This window comes from Metarhizium acridum, assembly GCF_019434415.1.
Source record: "Metarhizium acridum strain ARSEF 324 chromosome Unknown scaffold_31, whole genome shotgun sequence".
Taxonomy (NCBI): domain Eukaryota; kingdom Fungi; phylum Ascomycota; class Sordariomycetes; order Hypocreales; family Clavicipitaceae; genus Metarhizium; species Metarhizium acridum.
In genome coordinates, this window is record NW_027094018.1 from 1,506,759 (window position 1) to 1,518,939 (window position 12,181).

The window sequence follows — 12,181 nt, forward strand, 5'->3', positions numbered from 1 at the left end:
TCGTTCCTGGCAAAATGCCCATCATCCGCGATATATACCACCGGAATGGACCAGCTTTTTGAGCGCACGATCCTACCCACGTTACTTCTTCTGCCAACTGTGACGCCAGAAAAGGACTCGTTGACTCTGTTAAAGCTGGGATACACGGCCGCGCTGCAGCTGGCAACCACTAGTGGAGATTCTCATAACGCCAATAGACGGCGCATTTTAGATCTGATAGTCCGTGATGGCATACTAGAAGGGTTCCGCCATGCGGCGGACTATATATCTGTAGTCGACGTCTTGATGCAATCTGTAGCAAAAGTGGTTTCTTGCCTCGGAATATTCTCCATTAAACACCTGAAAGTAAGTCTCACAATATTCCCTACAACATCCAATGCCTCTGACAACGACGATTTCTTACAGGACCTTTTGGACGTCATTGAATCTGTCATGTGTGATCCGTTTGGTGCAGACCACCCTGGAGTGTTAACATCCGCGGCCGAAGCCCTAATAGTTATCATAACCAACTGCTGGCCCAGAATATCCAACACAAAACGTGTGGAGCAAATACTTCGGATTCTTAGCGTCTGTTGGCTAAACATGAACAATGAGGCCTCTCAGTCAACCCATGAGGGGAGCATGCCTCTTTTCAAGTCCCGCATCCTTCAAGCGGCAGCGTTGGTACGATTCTTCGCACAGAATAATGCATCGGAGACAAATGGAACTTTAAGAGCCGCATTTTCACGTGATCGCCGAGTACAAGACATTTTAATGCAATAGCAGTATGATTATGCTATCAACTAGCATGTCCTCGAGTGCTCTTGTTCACAGCTCTGTGCCTAAAACACCGAAATCAGACCCCGGAGGTTATCCATCAATCCAATGGCTGTTGCTTGAAAAATGATTTTCCATGAAGCCACTTCCTGTAAGCTTTATATCTCTTCTTGGTTGAGTCTTCTTCTGTTACGGTAAGCGGATTCTCACCTACTTTCAGAAGTTCACCATAGACATTCACTTCCTCATCTATTCCAATGACCATGAGGCCTTGTTCACGCCAACTGCCGTTGATATATTCTTTATATTCGGACGAATCAACACCCGCAGGCGTGTCGTTCGACACAACAAGCGGAAGGTTCTGTGGGTGGCGTATGTATCGATCATAGTCCTCCGCCTCCTGTTCTCTTACTGATGGGTTTAGGGAGTCATGGACAGCTTTCGTGAACGTCCATTGGGCAGCCTTAGATTTTTCAAGGGCACTCGGCTTCATCTTCTCACGTTTTGGCCGACCGTCGTCGTTGCTTCCGGGCATGGAACCTTGCTCAGCAGCCTTCTCCTGTACGGGCTGAAGCCAGCGCTGGAAGGACATACCCCTCGCTGCCGTTCTTCCAGATTTGACTGAAGAAGTCACATCTTCAAACTGCTGGATCTGGGAAGACGTCAACGGGCTGTGGACACCTTCCCTTTTCATCTTGCGCTTGTCAGAATCTGTATCAGTCTCAGCCCGTACTCGGAAAGGGCTGAGGTCATAGCGGCCGTCTTGAGTTGACTTCAGAGGAATGTATTTTATGGTAGAGTTCATCTTGTAGGCGAGCATTTTTGGAAAGGACGAGAGTGATGCTGGTCTGTAATACTCCAGCCAATAGTCATCGACTGCCTCAACAGGAAGGCTTGCAACACAGGCTGGAAGTTTCGCAAGCCTCGGGATTGTCCTCTCACGCAAGTGAGATGGAGTGTACCAGTTGATGTAATTGCAAGGTTTCATGACTGACCAATCTCGTGGTTTTGTATGGTGTAGATAGTAGTCTGTAGTCAGTTCCCATAACAAAGGCTGGCTATGAGAGAAGACGTAATTTCCCAGGAACAAATTGTACGCTTCTTGACGCTGGCTATCCAGAAACGAGTTGTTATAGTAACGCTTAAAACTTTCAATCATATCCCGCGAGTGACTCGTCCACTGGTTTATCTTTCGGTAAGTTTCCATGGTGTTCACGAGCTGAGAACCACCATACTGGACTGCAATCGTATCGCCATGGTCATGCCACATATGTGTAAAAAGGTTGACTGCGTCTGTATCGTAATTGACAGTCGTATCCTTTAGAATCCCCAGGGCATGAAGTTGATACCCCAATGCACGCTTTCCTATGACGAACTGAGCTGCATTGGTTCTGTCAAGACAGTCAATACAATTTGTTCTCGCCACTCCATTTTGAGCCGACATTGGGCTAATTTGACCGTCGCCATTTTGGAAGAAACCCGTCGTGGAGACTACTGAGTCTGCAATAAGTTCCAAGTTACCAATCACATCCCCACCCCGAACTTTCGACGCGCGGCTCATGTCCCAAGCCTTATGAATGATCTGTTTCCCCGGAGGAAGAAATTGGTTAAGGTAGTTGATGGAATTAGTATATTCTTCTAGGAGCTTGGATTCTCTCGGTTGGCGTTCCTTGGATTTAATTAGGTTGACGACATATACAGGGGCGCCGTATCGACGGAATAAGTCATCAAAGTGCAACGCGGCAGCACCATAAAAAGGATCCACGAGATTGAGTTCTATGGGTGGTTTTGGTGTCACCCCTGTGCTGTCCTGGGTCCAGTAGAGAGGAATACTACCACGATGTTGAACATAGGAAGTATATTGCGGACTACAGTACAGCCGCGGTCCAGGAGAATGGAACGATGTCGTGAGAGACTCGGAAACTATCTGTTCAGTTTCTACATCGTTGGCGACGTAGCCCTAGATGTTGAACGTTAAGTATCATGCCACTTTGGGAAGTTGGGAATGGGTCAAGGCAACATACTAAGTCATTTGCACCACGTTTAAGAAACCGAGCCCCTGCAAAGTATCTCGATCGCCTCGCAATGACAGTAATGTGGGCAGTTCGGCCATAGATGGAGAGGGCTTTATAGCGTTAGCATGGCAATAACAAGTAGAACGAGAGAAAGGGATGGCAATGGCTCACCTGCTTGGTCAACATATCCATGTATGATTGGTCGACACCAATCATAGGCAGCTTGAAGCACCTTTACCGCAGGTTTGAGCAGGTAAGAATTCCAGATGAACATGGTATTGGGATCGTCATCGGAAGACGGCATCACACCCTTATTCAGAGCCGACCTTTCTCTCATAATATTGTGCTGAAGTGTCCTCGTAATGTCGTAAGAGTAGCTATAGTAGAACGACTTAGTTAAGTCCAGGTTGTTCAAAATGCTGAGAAACCTCTGCTCCTCCGTGTTACGGGAATCTGCCTTCGATTTCCCGGGAGTCAAAGCAATCAGCTCCGTACCCTCAACTTGATATATATAGTGACCGCCTACCATGGCCACGGTACTCTTCTTAGTGATGAAGAGCATGTAATACGGTCCTGTGAATTTGATGAATCCAATAATTCCCCAACTAGTACACCGCAGTTTAATGCCGCCTGTACCCCTGTTTCCATCATCGATCATGTCCAAGAGCTGGTTTATTTCTTTCAGACTGTAGGAAATTTTGTCATCCGTCATGTTGAGTTCTGCACCCTCAGTAGTCCGGTCGATTTTGAGAATACGATATCGTTTCTCGCTGACGTCGACGCCAACAACATAGTAGCGGCTTGCCGTCTCGTAGAGGTTGAATTTGTGCATCTTATGCGCAAAATGGGAGAAAACTCGTCCACTTTCAGAATTGTTACCGGCTGTAACCGGGACAAAGTCTGGGGAGATTCGGCTAGATGCCCTCCCGACGGGCTGTGGTGCGGCAGGTTGGTCATCGTTGTCCAATTCGACATGTATTCTGTCTTGTTGCTCGCCATTACCAGTGAACAGGTCTGTTTCTTCGCTGTTCTGCAACTGTGGGAAGGCGGGGGACTTCTGGTGTCGGTCACCAGCTACCGGCAGAGATGAGCCGGTGCTCCCCTCCCCAGCCTTGCGGCTAGACATCGTTGATTTCTAGATACAGCTCATCTCCTGGACGTGTACGTCCTAGTTGCGCAGTTGTGGTTGTGTTCAATAAAGTGTACAAAAATGCATCCTGGCCCAAAGAAACTTCCAGGGATATCAGACGTATCAGACTAAATACAGATCAGTATCGAAAGTATTTCGACCGGAAGTGGCTGGTTGCTTTGGTCGGGAAGGACTTAAGCAGAGGGTCAAGTGCGAAGTGATGTCAAGCCAGGGAATGTATGGCGGTTTAAGTACTCAGGTACTAGGTACTTAAGTACCTATAGGTAAGTTATAGTAGGTGGCAGCCAACCAGTTGACCTTAGAAGCCAGTTAGTCTAGTGGTACCCACCCCACCAGACGGGCGATTGGCAGTTGACAAGGTCATTCGGGCAATGTTCAATGTTGTCTAATATGATAGACGCCACCGACGATCCCTTTGACTGTGTTATGAAGGTGCGTTGGATGTATTGAAGTGGGGTTCTGGCTAATAAGAAGCCTTATACTTAAAGGTACATTATATAATTAGAAATAATAGGATAATAAAAGTACCTATTAATTAAGGTATACTTAAGGTTACTTTATTTATATGTATTTAAGAGGGCTTGAGGCTATGTGTTAAGGTAGCTTGGATGTACTGAGCAACAGTGGGGCTACCTCTACGCGCGCGGCCCTGTTTCTGGTGACAGCACAACTATTACAAGACAGGTCCTAAATTGTCACCAGCTATTAGAAGTCTTATGTATTGAGTAGAAAATTCTGATAGCTAGCTGTCTTGTGATAGATGATAGTCAGAGGACAGTCACCAGAAAACCCCTTGGCGCGCTATGGTGGCTTCTAAGGTTGGCTGCCACCTAGGTAGGTACCTAGTAGGCATGGCACTTGAGGAACATATACCTACATGTGTAAGTACTTGGCCTGCTCGACAAAGTACGAGCTCGGGCTGAGGGCCGAGTATCAACGTACGCAATTTGAATTCACAATAGCTCTCACTTTGAGGAAACGTTACTACGATTTGTGCCCCCCTGGCGTTTGTTATGTTGAAACTGATAGGTATCAACCGGCTAGCAAAGCCCGTGCATCTTCTTCCCGGTATCACAGTTCGAGCTGTTGGGAATAACGAACCGCCTAAGGCCACCTAGGTAGGTAGGAGGGCTTTGAAGCCTTGTTGTGTACCGGCCACTTAGGTTGATTGGGCGTCTTGATCTAGTCTAAAATCTTCGTGATATGAGTAATATCGGCGGCTCAGTGGCCTGCGGATAGCTATGTGTTATCATTTTCTTTGGTCACTTTCTCCGTCGCCCACACCATCAGCAAATTCATCAGCTTGCTCTGTGGTTTCCTCCTGTTCATTCTCTCCATCTCCACCCTCGCTTTGGACCTTATCTGTACTGGACCTGGTTCCAAGGTCCTCTGAGGCAAGGTCGCTTCGCAACTCTGGTAGGAAGCGATCCACCCGCTTCCACGTCTCGTCCCACAGCGTCTGTTTGGATGCATCTTGTGATGGAGGGACAAGATACCCACTGCTCGCCATGAACAATACGACATTCTTCAAATTCTCTCTCACTGCTTCCTCCTGTACATCTCATTAGCACTAGTACGGCCTAAGTGGAACGAGTGAGTAATAAACTCACCAAGCTGTCACCTTGACCACTGTTCATAAGACGATCCATTATGTCAATAATTTTAACCCACAGGTCAAGCATCCCATCCCATCCAGAAAGCAGTACTAAGTATTGCAAAAAAACTTTGCAAAGAAGCGATGCGCACTGCACTCGCATCTCGCTCATGCCATCTCTGTCTGAGGAAAAGACTTCTGGCTTGAGAAGTATTTGTATCAAAGGGAACAATACCCTACCGAAAATGGCCGTCCATTCCTTTGCGTCCGTAAGCGTTACCTCTGGGGACAGAAGCGAGCGTTGCATGGCAGAGAATGCGAGTTGCCGGATGTCTCTAGAAGGATTGGTACATTGTGTTGTTAGTGTTTGGAAAATTGGAAGCCAATATGCTGACCAAGCTGGCAGTTTGTTAGTTGTGGTACAACATATACACATAATGGAGGTTCTGGTGCCTACCCTCACTCGTCTCGAGGCGCGATTGCTGCATCAGGTTGGGGACACGAGCAGCCATGTGTTGCAACGTAAGAATGGCCCTGCACCCTCTCTCAACACTTTGACTGTCACTATTATTAGGTTAGCACGATGTCGATGCAATGAGTCCCGTGTATTTGGGGACTAGATGCTTACGGTTTGAAAGGCTTCTGTAATCTGCGCTGACTTGGTACTGAATTCAACTCAGACGGCTCAGTGGGAGCTGCAGCAGATGCAAAGAAGTTTAAAAGAGCGATAGCAGCTTCATAGTTGTCTGCAACAATAGCCGGTGGATTCCCAGTCGCACCGTTCTCCAAGATTGCAAGTACAGACGTAGCACAGTCCGGATTTCCTGCTAAAATGCGAAGAATAGCCCAAAAATCAGGAGACTTCATAATTTCGCTCCGAAGTGGACCAGGCTCTTCTGTGCAAGCGGCAAGCCCACTCAGAGTAGTATCGGAAGACTTTGCTATGACTTGCTGTGGCAAATTGGCAATCGTATGGAGCAAGGAGTGTACCTTGACAAAGTCATGGTCCTGATCTAGGGCTTTAGCAAAGGAACTACGGAACGACATGGCGGATCAACATACATAACTGCTCTTGAGAATGGATAGGGCGTGGAATATTGCCCGGGACAAGGTAATAGGATGCCACTGCGCGGGATCCCGTAGCAACCCCAGCACGACATCGAACACCGTCTTGCCCATGAGCTTGATGCATTCATCGGTCCGAACGGCTAATATTGTACAAAATTCCAAGATGTAAGCGACGCTAGGATCATATTTTGGCTGCACGGCAGCCTGAACCTGAGTATTTGCTGACACGGGCCCGGTGGAATCTTGCTTGACTGTAATGACTGCCGCTTGATCGTCCTCAGGAATCTGTTCAAGAAGCATCTGCACCAGTTCTGCGGCTATAGGAGCAGAGAGATTGCTGCTGATGTCAGAGCATATGGACACTTCAATAAAGGAGTATAGTAACTTACAATATATTTTGAAAAATTTGCTCCATATTGCACGACTTAATGCAATCGACAGTGCACAATGTACTCTCTAGTTCCTCTTCTGACGGCTCCGGGGGGTCGTCAGCCGCATAGCTGGATATGTAAGAAGTGAAAGCGCTGAAGAACCCCGTTTCAGCAGTTCGCGTGGCCCGGTCTATGATCTGGGATGGCATTTGCAGAGGAATTCCCTGTATCGTTAACGAGAATTTACTCGCGGCGGCGAATGATGGTATTAGTGAGTTGACAAAAAGGTTCACCCAAATTTGTACAACCTTCGCCACGTTAGTCCAAATTATACGGCTGCACGTCATTGCTGAAAGAGACTTACTTGCTTCCATCCTTGCTGAATCAGCGCCTCGTTCCCAGTAATCACACGAAACAAAACGAGTGTGGCTAGCTGTGCACGGAAGTCCCGGCCAAGCTTGACGGCTAGCTCACTGACCATCACACTCCCATCTCCAACTTGAATCTCTGTGTTCAAGGACGTGTTGAAAGTATTGGCTGTGGCAAGTGTACTCATGTGGCTGAGACAGTATATTATCTGGTCCAGGGCATCAGAGTTTTTGTACTTGGCTGCGATACGGGCACATTCATCGAAGCCAGTGACGATTCTAGCGAAAACCGCATCGTCAGTCGCAGACATGAAAACATACGAAAGGGTTGAAACAATTGGCTTCCATGTAGCAGCAAACATATCAGCATCGTATATGTTCGTATTGCAGATAACCAGATCTCCCACCGTTTCGGTTTTCAGTAAGAGTTCCCTCCATGCGTAGTCGAACGCATGCTTGTTATCATGCTCGTCAGGCAGGATGATTTCATCAGACTTGATCGAGTTAAAAATTGCTTGAAGAAACTCTACGGCGAAGTCTTTTCCATCATTTGTACCACGAAGATTTCTTGAAAAGTCCTCAAAGGTCATTCTTTTGGCGGATTTGAGATTTGGGTTGTGCTGGTCGGTATTCAAGATGATTATCGCGTAACTCAATATGAACACAGCGTCTTTGTTGGCTACATCATTAGGCGTGTCGTCCGCGCAATACTTCTCCGAAAAGCATTCAACTATTGACGCGATAAGCGGTGCTTCACCAGGCAGCCTGAATGTTTCTAGAAGAACTCTCAGTGCCTCATCTACCCGCTTGCCAGAAAAGTCGAAGAGATCTAGGAACGCTTTCAGAATTGCTTCATTTCCCTTCTTCGAAAGATAGTCACCTAAGACTGATTTAGAAACCCGTGAAGTTCCCTTGAGGAATTTCGCCACCTCCGTAGGATTATTGGCATCGGATATGATTCCCTGAGCCTCCAAGTAGCCAAGCCCCAGCTTCGGTTTCTCATTGAACTTGCTAGTCCCTTTGACAATGATTCTTTTCTTTCGTCTCTGCTCCCGAAGATGCGATGGTTGTGGAAACCCTGCATTAATCGGATCATCTTCCAGTCTTTCGGCCAAAAATTGGATATAACGAAGCAGGGCGTCGAGGCATAGCGGCGGGACACTAGTTGTGCTCCATGTTGCTGAATCAGGCAGCGCATTTCGCGAGAGTAAACCGATAATATCTTCGCACAGATCCGCTCTATCCACATCGCAGTCGTAGTTCACGAACAGCTCGGCAACAAACGTTGGCATTCGGGACAGAACACCTATGGTCTCGACCATCGCTTGCCTTGCATCAGGCTTGCGAGCACCTCCTTCTAAACCAAGCTTCTGCCTATCCTTCACGGAAACTGGAGTAGCGCGGCCACTACTAGCCTGTGAGGGCGGAGGTTTGACAAGCTTTGGTGTCTCCGGTATCCCAATGTACAGTGAAGGATCAATGCCTGGCTCTCGCGGAATCTGGACTGTAGGGTGCAAGCATGCAACTAAGTAGGATAAATACAGTTCTTGTTGTAACTTCAGCACCCCTCTGCATGTAGCCAGCAATGTACCCGTGACAATCAATGACTCCTGTAGTACAGCCATGTTGTCAGATCTGACGAGTTGAAAGAGATAGCAGCACAGTCGATCCTCTGCAATCGTCGCCAGTGCCGGGTGTCGGGCAATGAACGGCCCTGAAACTTCCAAAGCTACATGCAGAATTCGCATTGCCATCACTCTCATTGTGTCTGTGTGTTGTCGATCATTCGGATCAAGGAAGTTAACAAGAACTCGAAAAAGTTCTCGAACAGAGGGGAAGGAATAAGGTTTGAGATCTACAGACTCCGTTTCTTCAGTTCGTTCGCTTGAGGTATCTTTGACACTCTGAGATGCAGGCGCCGCGTCTCCATGTTCATCATCATCACCAGTCAGTGCATCTCTTCGAGGCGAGTTCGAATCCTTGGAGTTTGGGGCGCTTCCTTCATTCTCGGATTGACCAGGTTCTTCAAGTCTCAAGTTGGCCAAGTCCTCCTGGACACGCTGCTCAAGTCCGTCATTCTCCTGGCCAGGTTCCAGCTCAAGATGCTTGACATCTTCAAATATAATTTGACACATGCGAACCATAGCAGCCTCGGCTGTTCTGCGTAGCACTGCTGAGAACCTGGGTTGAGAGCAAATCGCTAAACCGCGACCCATCATGTCGCAGACACTTTCATCGCTTAAAATATGACCACCAGGACCGGACATCATGTCTTCCATAAGATTAAGAATCATCAGAAGAACCACCTCGCCCTGAGATGAATCACTGATATCAAATTGACAATGTGTCACAGCTGCAGAAAGAGATTGCATAGCAAGTGCGAATCTAGGCGAGTCAGAACAGACAAAACCATAAGCCAAGAATTTTCTGAGGGCTCCGAGGGCGAGAATCGTAATAGGAGCTGCAGTCCCTTTGGCTTGGATAACAAGGAGAAAAGGCGCTAGCAACGACGGTGCATCAAACGTGCGAACATCTGAAGGAAGTTAATGAGTGCTTGTGCAATCTCTGACGTTGTCGGCCAAACCTTTGACTGCCGCAATCTCGTGTCGAAGCTTGCCAAAGGCTGCAATCATGGGGTTATCTTGCATGCTCTTTCCCTTCTGCCCACGCAGACCCCATCGGTTGTTTGCAGATGTTGCGTCGTCGGCGTTGTCGGCACCTCCAATGCTTGCAGTCAACGCTTTCTGTCGAGTTTTCAATACAGGGCCGGCTGTACCAAACTGTATTAAATTCGGGTTGCCACCTAGAATCGCTGATACTGAGGAGTGCGGCGATCTAGCATGCTTTTGAACTGCAGAAGTTATTGATATACATTCGGATATGACCAGTGAAATGGGGTCAACGGCGACAGACACCGGTCGGTTGCGATACTGCATCCTCGGAGCATCGTGGTGTAGCGAAGGCGAATCTATTAGTTCAGCGGCGGATTGTCCATCCATTGTACCAGGCAACGGAGCATCGTGGCTCATCTTAATAAACGTGTCTAGTATTTTAGAGCTGAGCATCAGCTTTGTTCATAACTTTGGGAGTTGGTACTTCTTCCAGGAGGCTCATTGTTATCTTACCTCCTCCTACGTCGATATGTGGAGTTCAGAGCGGCGGCAGTACATGTGAACAGGTTCAATATCAATAACTTTCTCGTTTAAATCGAATCAATGTTGGCTTGTCGTTGTGGATGTATGTTACGACAGACCTAGGTAGCTTGGACAAGTTGCCTTACAACAGGACGATGTTATTGGAGCTCAAGGCTGTGAGTGCGATGTCGTTAGTCCCCTTGACCTTGGTACACTTGTCCAGTCCGAGTGTCGAATGACCAGCCCCCACCTCTCGTCCCAACCAACCTTCAGCCTTGCACTTGCTTCTGGGTGGTTGTGGGGAGCCCAGGTTACTGTTTGTGCTTGAGGGTGTGATTCCCGGAATTGGGGTTAATCTTTTAACCTTAATTTCGACGCATAATTTAGTATAATATAAGCGCTAGACTTAAATTAATTAAATATAATATATAAATTTAAGTAAAGACCTAATATTTTATATAAATCTTCGTTTATTCTTACTTATAATATATTCAGCTAATAAGAGTAACTTTAATACTTATAAAAGGCTTAATTATTAAGATTTACGTGAAATCTTTTAAAAATTCTTTATTAAAAATATTAATAATAGCTTTACGTTAATTTCTATTAATTAAGGTAATTAATATTCTTCTTTAAATAAAATAAGCTTACTAATCGAATAATAGCAATAATAATTTAAGGCTTATAATACGTAAAGCTCTTATAAATATAGTAAATACAAGTGTATTATATATTATATTTTATATTATATTATATTTTCGTGTATTATATTTAAATATAATACATTACATTTAAAAAATACCTATAAATGTATTTTAAGTGAAAAAGAGCTAGCCTAGTAAGCACCTTTAACCTATATAATTTAAAATACGCTTTATATAATTATAGGTTATAATAGGGTAAGAATAACCTAAAATAAAAGTAAAGGGGTTTTTCTTTTTATATAAAGGGTTTTCCCACTTAAACTATATGTAAAGGTACTAGAATAGCTTATAATAGCTCTAGGGTACTTAAATAAATAAATAAATAAGTAAAATCTTTTCTTTTAAATTCTTTTTAATTATTTAATTAATTATATTTAAGAATTATTTATTTTAATTTATTTAACTTAAGAATAAGCTTTTATATCTCTTTTAAAGATAATTTTATTATAAAGATAATCTTATAAATTAAAATAATAAATATTATAGCATTATTTCTTATAATTAATTATAAGATTATAATTATTAAGAATATTATAAGAAACGTTATATTCTTTTAATTAATTAATTAATTCTTTCTCTTTTTAATTCTTTTTTAATTAATTTAAGTTATTTTAATAAAAGTCTTTTTTTTAATTATAAGTTTATTAATATTTAAAGAGTAAATATATTCTTATTTTAATTAAAGACCTTTAAAATAACTTTTTCTTTTTAACTTAATTATAATAATTTTTATTTTATTATAATTTCTTTTTACTTAATTAAATAATTTAAATTATCTTTATAATTTACTTATAATTTCTTTCTTAATTTTAATTTATTTTATTATAATTATAATTCTTTTATATTCTTTTAAACGTAAATATTATTAGGCTTTTATACTTATTTAAATTTATTTTTATAATAGCTAAAAAGTATCTTTTATAAGAGATTAAATAATTCTTTTTTAATAAAAATATTACTTAAGTAAAACTATTATTTTTATTAGCTTAAATGTAATATATATATATATATTAATAACTTT

At 44.0% G+C, this 12,181-nt stretch overlaps 3 protein-coding genes across 5 annotated transcripts; 1 reads left to right on the forward strand and 2 right to left on the reverse strand.

The window, feature by feature from the left end:
* Positions 1-45: 45 nt before the first annotated feature.
* On the forward strand, positions 46-762 carry J3458_005301 (uncharacterized protein; the record flags this gene model as incomplete). Its single annotated transcript, XM_066118730.1, has 2 exons — positions 46-345; positions 406-762. The coding sequence occupies 2 exons, from the start codon at positions 46-48 to the stop codon at positions 760-762; spliced, it is 657 nt and encodes a 218-aa protein (XP_065976251.1).
* Positions 763-856: 94 nt separating this feature from the next.
* On the reverse strand, positions 857-4,503 carry FIG4_1 (phosphatidylinositol-3,5-bisphosphate 5-phosphatase; the record flags this gene model as incomplete). Its single annotated transcript, XM_007817443.2, has 3 exons — positions 2,943-4,503; positions 2,781-2,881; positions 857-2,716 (listed from the first exon to the last, which is right to left on the reverse strand). The coding sequence occupies exons 1-3, from the start codon at positions 3,895-3,897 to the stop codon at positions 857-859; spliced, it is 2,916 nt and encodes a 971-aa protein (XP_007815634.2). The 5' UTR covers positions 3,898-4,503.
* Positions 4,504-4,900: 397 nt separating this feature from the next.
* Positions 4,901-10,661, reverse strand: GEA2_1 (GDP/GTP exchange factor for ARF). Of its 3 annotated transcripts, XM_066118731.1 has the most exons (9): positions 10,448-10,661; positions 9,907-10,365; positions 7,319-9,855; positions 6,973-7,262; positions 6,578-6,920; positions 6,144-6,523; positions 5,973-6,079; positions 5,532-5,914; positions 4,901-5,473 (listed from the first exon to the last, which is right to left on the reverse strand). In XM_066118731.1, exons 2-9 carry the CDS (start codon positions 10,349-10,351, stop codon positions 5,171-5,173), a joined length of 4,788 nt encoding a protein of 1,595 aa, XP_065976252.1. In that variant the 5' UTR covers positions 10,352-10,365; positions 10,448-10,661; the 3' UTR covers positions 4,901-5,170. The 3 variants fall into 3 exon arrangements, with proteins under 3 accessions (XP_065976252.1, XP_065976253.1, XP_065976254.1); XM_066118732.1 differs by having other exon boundaries at positions 7,319-10,365; XM_066118733.1 differs by having other exon boundaries at positions 9,907-10,661.
* Between the last annotated feature and the right edge of the window lie 1,520 nt (positions 10,662-12,181).

Coding starts and splice junctions, on each gene's coding strand:
- GEA2_1 (XM_066118733.1), bottom strand. CDS start 10,387: ATGCTCAGCTCTAAAATACTAGACACGTTTATTAAGATGAGCCACGAT. Junction 6,524..6,577: donor CCATTCTCAAGAGCAGTTAT/GTATGTTGATCC, acceptor GCCCTAGATCAG/GACCATGACTTTGTCAAGGT. Junction 5,474..5,531: donor GTGGTCAAGGTGACAGCTTG/GTGAGTTTATTA, acceptor TGAGATGTACAG/GAGGAAGCAGTGAGAGAGAA.